Source organism: Saccopteryx bilineata, chromosome 10, assembly GCF_036850765.1.
Source record: "Saccopteryx bilineata isolate mSacBil1 chromosome 10, mSacBil1_pri_phased_curated, whole genome shotgun sequence".
Classification (NCBI taxonomy): domain Eukaryota; kingdom Metazoa; phylum Chordata; class Mammalia; order Chiroptera; family Emballonuridae; genus Saccopteryx; species Saccopteryx bilineata.
Window position 1 is genome coordinate 7,830,813 of NC_089499.1, and position 13,408 is coordinate 7,844,220.

Below are 13,408 nucleotides of genomic sequence, written 5' to 3' on the forward strand. Positions count from 1 at the left end.
CCCACCCCCTACCTGCAGTGGACAATGATGGGCGTGTGCAAAGGTCGCTGGTGCAGGTAATGCGCGTGCACCTCCTGGATGAAGCGCAGCAGGTCCCCAGGGCTGTCCGGCAGGCCTCTGTGGGGTGGATTGGAGTCACACCTGCCCAGGGGCTCCCCCCCCCACATGCCCCCGCCGGCCAGGGCAGCAGACGCACAGCTCAGGCCAGGTTGGGAAGTGGAGGTGCACGAGCGAACGCTTAAGACTCTGGTCACGGAACTGCAGGCTCAGCACCCGCTCCACGTGGGTCTCCGTAGTGCGGACACTGCTCAGTGCCAGGCTCAGGGCACCGTGCACCATGGGCTGGCCTCTCTCAGTGGGGAAATAGCGCGCTACCTTTTGCTGAGGGACAAAAAGAGGGTTACAGCTGCTTTTCCAGGACCTGTCCTAAGCCCCCGCCCGAGCGCTCCCTCACCTTCTCCATCTCAGTCTCAGACACCAGCATGACAATGACCGACACTTTCTGCTCGTGCACCATGAGCCAGAAGTCTGCAGCTGTGCCAGGCAGAGGGGCCTGGGTGGCCACCAAGGGCGGGCAGTACGGCGAGAGCCCTTCCACGCGGCTAGCATTGATGTAGTCGTCCTTGCCCGAGCGCAGCACCACTCGGTTGCTGTCGTAGGGCATGATGTCCTGGTGCCGGTTCTTCAGGGAGTAGCAGCGGGCAATGGCGATGGAGCGGCTGCGAGCGTCGTGTTCCTGCGCCTCTTGCAGCTCCCGCCAAACAGCGTCCAGAGCTCCCGCGTCGCCCAGTTGGCCCCGAAAGGCCTCTAAATCCTGTCGCAACTGCTGCAGCCTTTCCGGGTGCTCGTAGGGGTCCTGCTCTATCAGCCGCAGGGCCTGAGGCCGCCGGCCCTCGGCAGCGTCCACCTTAGTGGGCTGCAGCAAGGGCTGCCCACCCCCGGGAGGCTGAGTGCCGCCATGCTGGCTCTCGGGGCTGGACGAGAGCAGATCTGCGGCCGCAGCGCCTCGGCGTAGGCAGGGCGGTGGCTCTGCCCCAGGGGGCCTGGCAGGTACAGGGCCGGGCCCTGGTGATGGGGCAGGTGAAGGCACCAGATGGGGACTGGGGGTGGACTGGCCAGGAGGTGCGGAGCCTTGAATGGAGAGGGGGGCTGCTGGGGGGCCCAGAGGCCTGGGGGGAGGGGCGGGACCATATGCCAGGGTGGAATGGGGAGGCTGAGGGGGCCCCGGGCTGGAGAAAGGCAGAGCCCCCACAGGAGGGGGCAGGGCGTCCTGAGAGGGGCCTGGGTAGAGTTGGGTGTGCAGGGGTGGTGGCGGCTGCCCCAGGACAGCAGACTGAGGAGCAAAGGGGTAGGGGGGCTGGGGGGGCACGAGTCCTGCAGCCTGGGCTGGGAAAAGATGGGGATGCTGAAGCGGAAGAGGCTGCTGAGGGGGCGGGGCCCCAAAAGCCGCTTGTGGGGGGTGTGGCTGGGGCCCCATCCTGGGGGCCAGGAACCCTGCGGGGATCCCAGAAGGAAAGTGGGGCTGGGCTGGGGCTGCCGGGAGGGGCTGCTTGGGCCCCAGAGGGTAGGCGTAGGGCATGGGCAGTGGCTGAGGGCAGGGTGCTGGGAAACAGGGCTGGGGAGGCACAGGGGCGTGGTGCGGCCGGGGTGCCGCGTGGCTCGGGATGGGAGCCTGGATACTATCGACTGTGGTGGTGGCTGGCCGAACCCCCACAACCAACTCGGGGCCCGAGAACTGGGGAGGTGGGGCCGAGGGCAGACCGGCAACTGGGGGGTGTGGCCCTGCCCCCCCATAGGGACTGCTCCCCACACTGTGCTGGGGGGAAGATCGGGGCACGAGGCCCAGCTCTGGAGTGTAGGCAGGGGCTGGGTACACAGCAGGTCCAGGTGCCATGGCCATTGCAGGGGGCCCTGGGGCCTGGGGGATCCTCGGCTGCATCCCCTGTGTGGAGGCTGAATAGCTGCCAGGGGGCAGGCGGCCCGAATGATAGTGGGGTCCCAGGCCCGTGGAGCTAGGGAAGGGGCCCGGAGCGAAATGGAGCGCCGCAGCAGTCCCCAGGAAGGCAGTGGGGGGCAGGCTGTGCAGCTCCTCCGGAGCATCTCCGGTCTCCCCTGCCTCCCCCTCCTCTCGGCGGGGCAGCAGTGGCTTGGGGGCTGTGGGCCTTGGGGGTGGCTTCTTCTTCAGCTCCCTGGGGGACAATAGAAGAGGCGGAGCCAGCCCATCAGCCCAGCCTGTCTGGAGGGCAGCTGCCCACTGTCCCAGGGCCAAGCCCACCATCCCAGGCCACGCCCACCTGTCCAGGAGCTGCTGACGAGCGGCCTCGCGGGCCTGGCAGGCGGACTGCGCTCGTTCCAGGAGAGCAGCTACCTTGCTCTCCAGGTCTGCATAGAAGTCCTTGCCCTCCTGGGACTTCTTCATCAGGTCCTCGTAGGCTTCATAGGAGGCCACCAGGGTCTGCAGCGTGGAGTTCCACCTAGTGAGCAGAAGGGCCGGCAGCTGGTGAACAGGCGGAGCCGAACTCGGGGCAGGCGTTGGGGCCAGAGCACAGGAGTGGGCACTGACTTCTGGTCCACTTCGCCGAGCACCCGCCGCACCGCCGCATACTGCACGTTGGCATCCGTCAGCGCCCGGAGGACGTTGTCCTGGGCGGCCAGGTTCTGCTCCAGGTACACCCTCAGCTGGTCGTACTTCTTCAGCTGCTCCTCAAAGAGCTTCTGAGGGAGTTGGGGGCGGAGGACAGACACTCAGGGTTTTGAAACCACAGCGCGGGGCCCCGAGTCAGGGCGCCCCCACCCACCTTCAGCTCCGAGTGGTCCGTGGTCACCAGCGAGGCGGTGATGTCATCCTTCTGGATGAGCTCCCGCAGCTGCTGCTCCAAGGACACGCGCTGGTCCCGCATCTCCTGCACCTTGGCCAGGATGCGCTTCAGGTTCTGCAGCACCGCCCTGTCCTCTGGGCGGCAATGGGCAGCGCGCAGTGAGGCCGGAGAAGCCCCAGCCGTCTCAGCCCCCGGGCACTGGCTGGGCATGCTCACCTGGACTGAGGGCTGGCGTGGGCAGGGCTGCCCGGACCTGGTCCAGGGGCCCGCTGAGCAGGCGCAGGTTGCCAACGTGCAGGTTCATGGCACGGTGCAGCTCACTGTTGGTGAAGGAGGCCTTTTCGTGGACCTCCGTATACTTGGCCCATTCTCGCCTCACCTCTGCCAGTTCGGCCTTGGAGACTGCCAAGCTGGCCCCTGTCTGGCCCAGTGCCTCCTGCAACTTCTGGTCTAGCAGCTCATCCTCCTCCAGCAGGTACCTGATGTCCTTCAGAGAGGACTCCACGTCCGTGAACACACCGGACAGCACTGCGGGTGTGGATGGGGAAAGAGGGAACAGCTTCTGAAGCAGGCAGACCAGACACCCACCCTGGCCCGCCCCTCAGTCAAGGGCTTGTGTGCAGCCCGGGGCTCTGAGCTACGCAGACACGGTGCAGCATGAGGGAGGGTATTTGTGCCAGAGATACTGGACCAGGTGCCTCCGCCATCCTGGGTGAAGAAGGGACACAGAGGCCGCAGCAGACAACATGCACACCCCCACCCTGCACCCGCCCGCCCCCTCCCGCCTCACCTTGCATAGACTGGACGAGGTTCCTGACAGTGTCAGGCCGGACACTGAGGGCCGCACACTTCTCCATGAGCTGAGGCGGGATGTGGTTGTACATGTCGAGGTTGTCCACTGACTCGGGATCCAGCTGCATTGAATCCATGAACTGGCTGTGGGGGCACCAGGACCGGGTGGGTGCTGGGTGCTGACCCAAGACCTCACATGTAAAAGGAGTACACTAGTGAGCCCCCCACCACTCAGAATAGGTCTGAGGTCCTAGCAGAGAGCAAAACAACACCTGACCTCCACCCTTTGGTCTGGCCTGGCCCCCAGAACATGCTCAGGAAACTGCTGAAAACACTGGTACAGAAGGGACATCCCCTCACAAGACCCATGACTCTCACCTTATAAATCTAGCACACAAGACCCTGAGTGGGGACGGCAGCACTGGGCACATTTCGCTACCACTATCCTTGTTGCAGGTGGCACTAGGACCCACCGAGGTCTGGTATGTGACCCCCATACCACCCACACCCACACTCACTCTAGGACCTCATTCTTGTCCTCAATCTTGGCCATCATCTCTCGAAGCAGCTTGGCTTTCTCCTCACTGCAGAAGTGACAGAGCAGTTTGAAGCCCGTGTCTTGAGATGTCCCAATCCCATAAGGGCAGAGAACAGGGCCAGCCCCTCCTACCCACCTGTACAGTGACGAGGCCTCGTGGGCAGCCATAGGTACCAGTTTGGTGAAGATGTCAGGGCCTGTGACAGCTGGGTCTGTGGGGTTCACTGGCAAAGGCTTCACCAAGGGGGCGCCTAGGAGGGAGACAGTTGTCGAGACCAGGCCCATACACACCTCGTCCGCCTGCCCTATCCCTGCTCCGCGCCGCCCTGATCCTCAGCCTCCCCTCAGCTTCAGACCTTTTACTGGCTGAAGGGTGTCCAGTGCTGGGACAGCCTCATGGTAGATAAAGTCATTGTCCTTCTTGGCAGAATTGTACCTGGGGGTCCAGAGAAGGGAAAGTGAGGAGGAGTCTTGGACAATCAGCAGGGATCCAGGAGCTGACGTCCCCACGTGGGCCACTGTTGGCTGGCACTAGGGGCTTCCTCCCAAGAATGCAAGCAGAGGGCCGAGACTTTCCTCATGGGGAACCAGGCCCTGCCCCCACCCCAGACTCACTTTCCTCCGATGACATCCATAGCAAAGCGAAGTGCGTCCTGCACAGTGTCAGGCTGGCCCTGCAGGGGAGGGCCGCAGGGGCTCGGCATCAATTCGGGCCAGTGCAGGACTCCCCCAGCCCTCCAGGCTTGCTCCCTGCACTCTCAGGGCTCTGAGGGGCAGCAAGCCCCTCCCCAGCTTTACCTTGGCCAACTTGATGGCTTCATTGAGCTTGTCCAGGGCACTCTGGAAGTATGCGACCTGTGGGGAACAGTGGACAAAACCTGGTTGGTCCTTCCCTGCTTGAACTCTCCTCTTCCTGCCGCCCTGCTGAGCTCTGTCTGGCCCTCAGATGACCCATTAAAGGCAAGAAGCTGAGGAGGCAGCCGGGTGCCAGCCAAGCCAAGAGCACAGAGATTAGCATCACACTGTGCTCTCCCCACAGCTTACACCTCCCACCAGCCAGCCCCCCAAGGAGTCTGCCATGCCTCCTCAGTCCCCGGGGATGAGGCCTGCAGCAGGGGGCTGTCCAGGGATGTGGGCGTGAGAGGCAGAGAGAAGCCCACCTCCCCTGTTCTGTAAGGAAGGGACCCCATTGGCATCTTGCTAACAGCTGGAACCAGCCCCGAGCCTCACCACCACTCACTCACTCACCTGCTCCCCGAACTTCTGCTGCTCCTCAGCCTGCTTCCCCATGTGCAGCTGGGGAGAAGAAGAGAGGACACCACTTATTTCTCAGGCTGTGGCTACTCAGCCCAGCCCAGAGCCAGTGGCCACGTGCCCTCACATGAGCCACAGCCGCAAAGTAGTAGATCTTCATCTGGACCAGCTTCTTCCAGTCCTTCTGGATCCGGCCCAGCAGGGAGGCGGTGTCAGGGTTCTCCAAAGCCCGGCAGGCCTCTTTGTAGTAATCCACCACCTGGGGCCGGGATGGGTTGTCAGTGGGGCATCAGCAGTAAACCAAAGGACTGCTCTCAGTCCCTTGAGGGCCACCCTCTACCCCCGTCCCTACCTGTGCGCTGATACGGGCCACCAGAAAGCTCTTCCTGTTGTCCAACATTGACTTCTCCAGAAGGCACTCCTGAGCCTGGCCCTGGGACAAGTTTGGGTACACCCCCTCATACACCGAGGTCTTTCCCTTCCCAGCGGGCGGACCCCAGAGATGCCCTCTTCACATCCTCTCTCCTCCAGCCTCCCCACTCCAAGAGGCCCGGGCCTATTCCTGAGCCACCTGAAGCTCTCAGATCAAAGCCAAGGCCCCTGCTTGTCCTGCACTGCCACCTGACAGGACCTGGTCTAGAGTCCAGCCCTAATTGTCCCCTCCCCTGGATTCAACTCAGTTCCAACAGGGGCACCTCACCAGCATGAGGTTGACGTTGAGAGTGAGGATCTGGCGGCTCATGTCAACGCTGTAGGCGTGAGGGAAGTGCTCACGCAGGTAGGCGAAGGCACCTGCTGCACACTGGAAGTGAGTACAGGAAACCTTCATGCCCTGGGAGGGAAGAGAGGAAAGGTGGCCAGGGCCAGTGCCCGACAGCTGCTGTATCCATGCCCAAGGGCAGGATTCGGTCTACCTCTGGAGTTTGAGAATTCTCAGCAGCCCTCCCTGGTTATGTCCAATGACCCGCCCACTGCCCCTTCCCTCCTCACCTCTTCAGACACCCGCTTGTCCATGGCCCCGAGCATGGAGTGCAGCGCACCTGGGGAGGCAGAGGGTACGGTGTCAGGCTGGTCTAGGGGCTCTTCACCCCCGTGTCAATGGTAAGGCAGAGGGGGAGTGCTGAAACCCGTGGCCAGGAAAACAGGGGTCTGAGAACTGGGGCAGTGGTCCACGGACACCAAAGCTGGGGCAAACAAGTTAAGTCAGAAGTCTGGCCATGCCCCTCAGTCTCCTGCTCTACACCAAGCAGGGGTGCAGGGGGAGGAAGGAGGGGCTCTGTCCAGAGACCCCAGCCTAGAAATCCAGTCTTGAAGAGTCAGTGATGTCTACACAGGACTCTAGGGCTCCCCTAGCTGTCCTTTGAGCCAGGCTGGAGCTAAGTCATCAAGGTTGACAGCAAGGCCAGTGGTGGCCAATCTTGTTTTCTTTCTGCCTGAAGCAGCATCAAGTCAAAAGGGGGTCAGGACTATCCCATCAAGGAGAGAGGCCATTCTGACCGTCCCTTCCAGTGGGAGCCCACAGCGGCACGCCGTGTGGCAGCCAGCCCCAGCAGAGCCCTCCCCACCGGCGTGGCTCTCCGGGACCCAGAGGAGGCACTGGCAGGGAGAAGGCAGTGGAGGGGTCAGAATCAGTGTCTGCCCTCCATCAGCCACGCCTTTGCGGCCTGCTGCGGAGCTGAAATCCAGCACCACAGGGCTGGGAGGCAGGGCCACCGGGAAGGATTTAAGCAGCTCACCGAGGTTGTAGAGGATGCAGGCCTGCTCGTACTGGATGTCCTCGTGGGCCACCGCCTTGCCTGAGAAGATCTCAGTCCTGCAGACAGGCCACGCCATCAGCTTGAGGAAGGAGCGGCCCAGGGCCCCGAGGCCAGCTGACGGTTGTGTGGGGCTGACCGGAGGGAGGCCCTGGGAGATGGCCCCAGGCTGCTCCCACCCTGCTCGGTGAGGACAGGGGACGAAGAGGGGCATCCCCGGTACCCTCCAAGCTAGCTCTCACCAGGTGACCGGAACAGCAGCTTCCTGGCCTGAGCCCATGGGGACCCGACTCTGCAGGTAGTGGAGCTGGCCCAGGTACTTGCGGAGGACACTGCAGCCCTCAAAGTCACGTGGGACCCGGACAGCACTCTGGGTGTGGATGGAAGAAGCAGGCGGCCATCACTTGGGGTAGAAGACAGACAGGTCTGTCTACCCACAAACACCTAGGATACGCGCATCCAAATGGGGACACTGCACACCTCAGGACCCAAAGAAAGCTCACTGCCACATCTGTGGTCATTCAACAAACCATCCACTGGACAGGGCTGGTAGACAGAATCAGCCCTATCTTTCTGCAATGCAATATACAATATGCATTAGAATTAAAAATATTTTTGGGCCCTGGCCGGTTGGCTCAGTGGTAGAGCGTCGGCCTGGTGTGCAGAAGTCTCGGGTTCGATTCCCGGCCAGGGCACACAGGAGAGGCGCCCATCTGCTTCTCCACCCCTCCCCCTCTCCTTCCTCTCTGTCTCTCTCTTCCCCTCCCGCAACCGAGGCTCCATTGGAGCAAAGATGGCCTGGGCGCTGGGGATGGCTCCTTGGCCTCTGCCCCTGGCGCTAGAGTGGCTGTGGTTGCAACAGAGCGATGCCCCGGAGGGGCAGAGCGTCGCCCCGTGGTGGGCATGCCGGGTGGATCCCGGTCGGGAGCATGCGGGAGTCTGTCTGTCTCTCCCCGTTTCCAGCTTCAGGAAAAAAACAACAACAACAACAACAGTCATGAGGATGTAAAGCTCAGCATAGAAAAATTACAGTCAATAATATTGTTAATAACATGTATGGGGTCAGACAGGTACTGGAAATACTGGGGTAGGGAACACCTTGCAAAGCATACAGTTGTCTAACGCCTATGCTGTATACTTGACACTACACAAAATACAAACTGTACACGCTAATAGAAAAATAAAAGTTAAAATAAGGAAAAATAAAAAACAGCTATTTGGGTAGATGAAAAAAAGTTTTTAAATAAATTATGTTAAGGCTACCCACAGAAGAAATGCTCTTCAGCCACAAAAACTGAAGACAAAGACAAAGATCTCTAGTGATTGTTAAGATGTCTACGACATATTTATTGTAGGAGAAAAAAGTATGTAACAGATGAATGGTATGACTTCATTTATGTAATATCATAAAGACAATGTACATATATACAAAGATAAAAATCTATAAGGTTAGCCTGACCAGTGGTGGCACAGTGGATAAAGCATTGACCTGGGACACTGAGGTCTCAGGTTAAAAGCCCCAAGATCGCCAGTTTGAACGTGGGATCATCGACATGATCCCATGGTCACTGGCTCAGCTTGAGCCCCACAGTCAAGGCATGTATCAGAAGCAATCAGTGAACCACTAACGTGACACAACTACGAGTTGATGCTTCTCATCTCTCTCCCTTCCTGTTTGTCTCTCTCTAAAAAAGAAAAAACTGCCTGACCTGTGGTGGCGCAGTGGATAAAGCGTTGACCTGGAAATGCTGAGGTCGCCGGTTCGAAACCCTGGGCTTGCCTGGTCAAGGCACATATGGGAGTTGATGCTTCCAGCTCCTCCCCCCTGTCTCTCTCTCCTCTCTCTCCTCTCTCTCTCTCTCTCTCTGTCTCTCTCCTCTCTAAAATGAATAAATAAAATTTTTAAAAATCATTAAAAAAAAAAAAAAAGAAAACTATAAGGATATATACCAAAATGTTAAGTGATTATCCCCAGACAACAGGGTTTAAGTAATTTATCCTTTTCTATACACACAGATATATTCAATTCTTTATATTATTTATGTACTCTCTATAATGAACATTTTAAGTTTTTATATAAGCAATAAAGCTATTTACCCATTTTGGGGGAATAAAACAAAACAATAAAGCAAGTGACCCCGCTGCTCAAACAGAAGAGCAGGTGCTCACAGCTGGGACAGGACAGATGCACTGTGCATTTCCTCACCACAGCTGTGGCTGAGGACCTCAGCGCCCAGGGACCCAGCCAAGAGCTAGACTTTGCGCTCAGAACTCCCCAGGGCACTGCACTAGAGACTGCTGAGCCTCTGGTCCAGACTGCCTTTTTTTTTTTTTTTTTTTTTTTTTACAGAGGCAGAGATAGACAGGGACAGACAGACAGGAACGGAGAGAGATGAGAAGCATCAATCATCAGTTTCTCGTTGCGTGTTGTGACTTCTTATTTGTTCATTGATTGCTCTCTCACATGTGCCTTGACCGCGGGCCGTCAGCAGACCAAGTAACCCCCTGCTGGAGCCAGCGACCCTGGGTCCAAGCTGGTGAGCTCTTTGCTCAAGCCAGATGAGCCCGCGCTCAAGCTGGAGACCTCTGGGTCTCGAACCTGGGTCCTTCCGCATCCCAGTCCGACGCTCTATCCACTGCGCCACCACCTGGTCAGGCATGGTCCAGACTGCTCTTAGGGCGAGCACGCCCTGGGGTACAATGGCTCTAGACCCACTTCCCAGCAGTGTCTGGGGAAACCCTCTTCCCACCAGACCTGGTTTTCTTTGTTCATTGTTTTTTTTTGTTTTTTTTTTGTTTTGTATTTTTTTTTTTTTCTGAAGCTGGAAACAGGGAGAGACAGTCAGACAGACTCCCGCATGCGCCCGACCGGGATCCACCCGGCACGCCCACCAGGGGCGACGCTATGCCCACCAGGGGGCGATGCTCTGCCCCTCTGGGGCGTCGCTCTGCCGCGACCAGAGCCACTCTAGCACCTGGGGCAGAGGCCAAGGAGCCATCCCCAGCGCCCGGGCTATCTTTGCTCCAATGGAGCCTCGGCTGCAGGAGGGGAAGAGAGAGACAGAGAGGAAGGAGGGGGGGGAGGTGGAGAAGCAAATGGGCGCTTCTCCTATGTGCCCTGGCCGGGAATCGAACCCGGGTCCCCCGCACGCCAGGCCGACGCTCTACCGCTGAGCCAACCGGCCAGGGCCTGTTTTTTTTTTTGAGAGAGATGGGGCAGGTGTAGGGGGACAGAAAGGTTGGGAGAGAGAAAGAGAGGGAGGGAGATAAGGGAAGTATCAACTTGTTTTATTTAGTTGTGCATTGACTGCTTCCCGCATGTGCCCTGACCAGGATTGGACCAGTGACCTCAGGTTTCAAATCAGCGATCTCAGTGTTCTGGGTCAACGCTCTATCCGCTGTACCACCACCAGTCAAGCTCGGTATCGTCTTTGAGCAGGAATGATGAGCTCCCTGTAGTAAGGCCTCTAGGAAGTCCAGAGCAAAGATGAGATGTCACAGCTATATTGCTAAGGGCCCACCTTCTGGTATCTAGTCAGGTTTGACATACTAGCTACATTTTTCCGAAACTGGAAATGGGGAGGCAGTCAGACAGACTCCCGCATGCGCCCGACCGGGATCCACCCAGCATGCCCACCAGGGGGGCGATGCTTTGCCCCTCTGGGGTGTCACACTCTGTTGCGTCCAGAGCCATTCTAGCGCCTGAGGCTGAGGCCACAGAGCCATCCCCAGCGCCCGGGCCATCTTTGCTCCAATGGAGCCTTGCTGCAGGAGGGGAAGAGAGAGACAGAGAGGAAGGAGAGGGGGAGGGGTGGAGAAGCAGATGGGCGCTTCTCCTGTGTGCCCTGGCCGGGAATCGAACCCGGGACTCCTGCACGCCAGGCCGACGCTCTACTGCTGAGCCAACCGGCCAGGGCCTAACTACATATTTTTAAATATTCACTAAAGTATGTACAAAAAGAACATACTTTATATTTTTATATTAAAATAAAAAACACTTGTGTTTGTACTTCCTAAAATCATCTTTGGGGAAAAAATAGAAGCAACCTTCCTTCCAGGTGATACAGCTTCGCCTATACCCCTTTAAATCCACCGAGAACACAGCCCTTCTTGTCTTGCCCTGGTCTGTCACTAGGAACCGTATGGGGCGGCAGCAGAGCACGGGGTCTTAAAGAAAGCTGTGGCGCCGTAACATACCCATTCCCTCCCTCTCCACCCCCCCAGCACACCTGTCAGTTTTATTCCTGTGATCACGGAGCCGAGAACCCATTCCGGAGCTCTCACTAGCAAGGCTTCTCAGAGATAACTATTCCAGCTCCAGTTTTACAGATGGGGAAGCCGAGGTCCAGATCAGGGAAAGAGGATGTGCCTACGACTTCCCAAATTACATCCACTTTCCCACTTCCCACCGGGTTATGGTCAAAAGTTAATTTGACTTAACGCTGTCTCTGTGCTTTGACACATTTTTTGTAATTCACTAAAAACTTGACTAATGTTCTAAAATTGCTATAATACTTTTAGTTACTCTTATTTTATTTTTACTGTATACATTGCTGAGTCTGGGAGGATTTTTATGGTCTGATCCTTTTTTCACTGAAATAATTATCAATGTCCTATGTGCAGAAGTTTGTTCTGTGGTTTCACCAAGAAATACTGACCTAGTCGAACTTGCACTCTGAATGAAGGACGCCCAGGAAGGGGAAGTGGTTATCCTAACGTCCTGCTGAGCTCTGTCTGTGCCTGTGCTGGGAACAGCCTCAGGGTGGGAGCTGTCTGTGGCTCTCTTCAGCCCACAGTCTGTACAGGGTGCCTGCCTTACACCTTAAAGGACATGCCTCAGAAGAGGCTTTGGAGATTGGTGACAAATGCTCCTTCTAGGGTGGATGTGTGTGTGCATGTCTGCACAAAATGGCACTAGTCCTAGAGGTTAAAATTATCTCACTAATTTTCAAAGAGTCCCAATAAAATTTTTAAAAATTTAATTTATGAAGAGTATGCTGGGAAAATAGCAGAGCAGGAAGCTCTAGAAATGCCTCCCGACCTAGACGACAAGGCCCTGGTAGACTCTATCTGATGTGAGCATTCTGGGACTCCGGAGCCCACTGAAGGCTGCAGAGGGAGCCCTGCATGGTCAGTTTGGTCCATTTCAGCTCCTAGCACAGTAGCATCTATGCAGCCCACAGCCCTGGGCCAGGCAGCCTTGCACGCTTCTCTGGAGCAGCCGAGGAGGCAACAAGGCCCTTGTGTCGCAGATCCTGGGGATCTGAGCTCTGACCACTGAGCACTGCTTCTGTTCTCAGAGATGGAAAGAAAACCAATGTCACTGCACTCGCCCTCGGGCTGGCGACTTCCAGAGCACTCAGAGGGCCAGCACTCTCTCCTATCTCCTTCATCTTTCTATTTTTACCCTTTTGGGAGCCAGACATTAAAAACTGACATTCAAAAGCAACCATATACACAGGGAAAATGAGAAAGGCACCATGAGTGCCCTGGGGAAGGCAGAGGTTCCACAAAGACCTGAGCAGACTAATGTTAGGCTGACTCTTGGCACAGAGATAGCCTACAACAGTAAAAACAAACAAAGCCCCAGCAAACCCTGGCAAGGGGGAAGTTCTGATCCCCAGAGTTACCACGCTTAGATGCACATGTCCCGTTTTCAACCAAAATTGTCATAGGGCTTTCAAAGAAACAGGGAAGGACGATTCTAAAAAAATAAATAAATAAACTAGTAGAAACTGTCCCTGCAAAGAAACTTGATTGATTGCTGATCTACCAAGGAATTTTTTTTTTGCATTTTTTCAAAGTTAGAAGTGGGGAGGCAGAAAGACAGACTCCCTCCCGCATGGACCTGACTGGGATCCACCCGGCATGCCCACCAGGGGGCGACGCTCTGCCCATCTGGGCTGTTCCTTCATTGCAGCCAGAGCCATTCTAGCACCTGAGACAGAGGCCATGGAGCCATCCTCAGCGCCCGGGCCAACTTTGCTCCAGTGGAGCCTTGGCTGCGGGAGGGGAAGAGAGAGACAGAGAGGAAGGAGAGGGGGAGGGATAGAGAAGCAGATGGGCGCTTCTCCTGTGTGCCCTGGCCGAGAATCGAACCCAGGGCTTCCACATGCCTTGCTGACACTCTACCGCTGAGCCAACCAGCCAGAGCTGATCTACCAAAGATTTTTTATTGTTTCTTTTGAGCATCTTAAAGACGCTCAAAAAAAAAACTAAAAAAAAATGTAAATAAACTCAAGAAAACCTAT

The 13,408-nt window shown here is 57.0% G+C and overlaps 1 protein-coding gene across 2 annotated transcripts in view; it reads right to left on the reverse strand.

The window, feature by feature from the left end:
• The window catches only part of PTPN23 (protein tyrosine phosphatase non-receptor type 23), a 36,266-nt gene that overhangs the window by 1,250 nt on the left and 21,608 nt on the right, over positions 1-13,408 (reverse strand). The window contains exons 3-22 of one of the 2 annotated variants that reach the window (XM_066244652.1): positions 7,400-7,527; positions 7,140-7,216; positions 6,394-6,443; positions 6,104-6,235; positions 5,756-5,836; positions 5,531-5,662; positions 5,398-5,445; positions 4,948-5,004; positions 4,765-4,823; positions 4,506-4,585; positions 4,286-4,400; positions 4,130-4,195; positions 3,610-3,755; positions 3,036-3,347; positions 2,799-2,953; positions 2,564-2,715; positions 2,295-2,474; positions 455-2,189; positions 197-381; positions 13-117 (exon numbers count right to left, since the gene is read on the reverse strand). In XM_066244652.1, the coding sequence (XP_066100749.1) occupies positions 13-117; positions 197-381; positions 455-2,189; positions 2,295-2,474; positions 2,564-2,715; positions 2,799-2,953; positions 3,036-3,347; positions 3,610-3,755; positions 4,130-4,195; positions 4,286-4,400; positions 4,506-4,585; positions 4,765-4,823; positions 4,948-5,004; positions 5,398-5,445; positions 5,531-5,662; positions 5,756-5,836; positions 6,104-6,235; positions 6,394-6,443; positions 7,140-7,216; positions 7,400-7,527 (3,995 nt within the window). Of the gene's footprint in view, positions 1-12; positions 118-196; positions 382-454; positions 2,190-2,294; positions 2,475-2,563; positions 2,716-2,798; positions 2,954-3,035; positions 3,348-3,609; positions 3,756-4,129; positions 4,196-4,285; positions 4,401-4,505; positions 4,586-4,764; positions 4,824-4,947; positions 5,005-5,397; positions 5,446-5,530; positions 5,663-5,755; positions 5,837-6,103; positions 6,236-6,393; positions 6,444-7,139; positions 7,217-7,399; positions 7,561-13,408 lie in introns of both variants that reach the window. The other variant, XM_066244653.1, reaches the window with a different exon arrangement.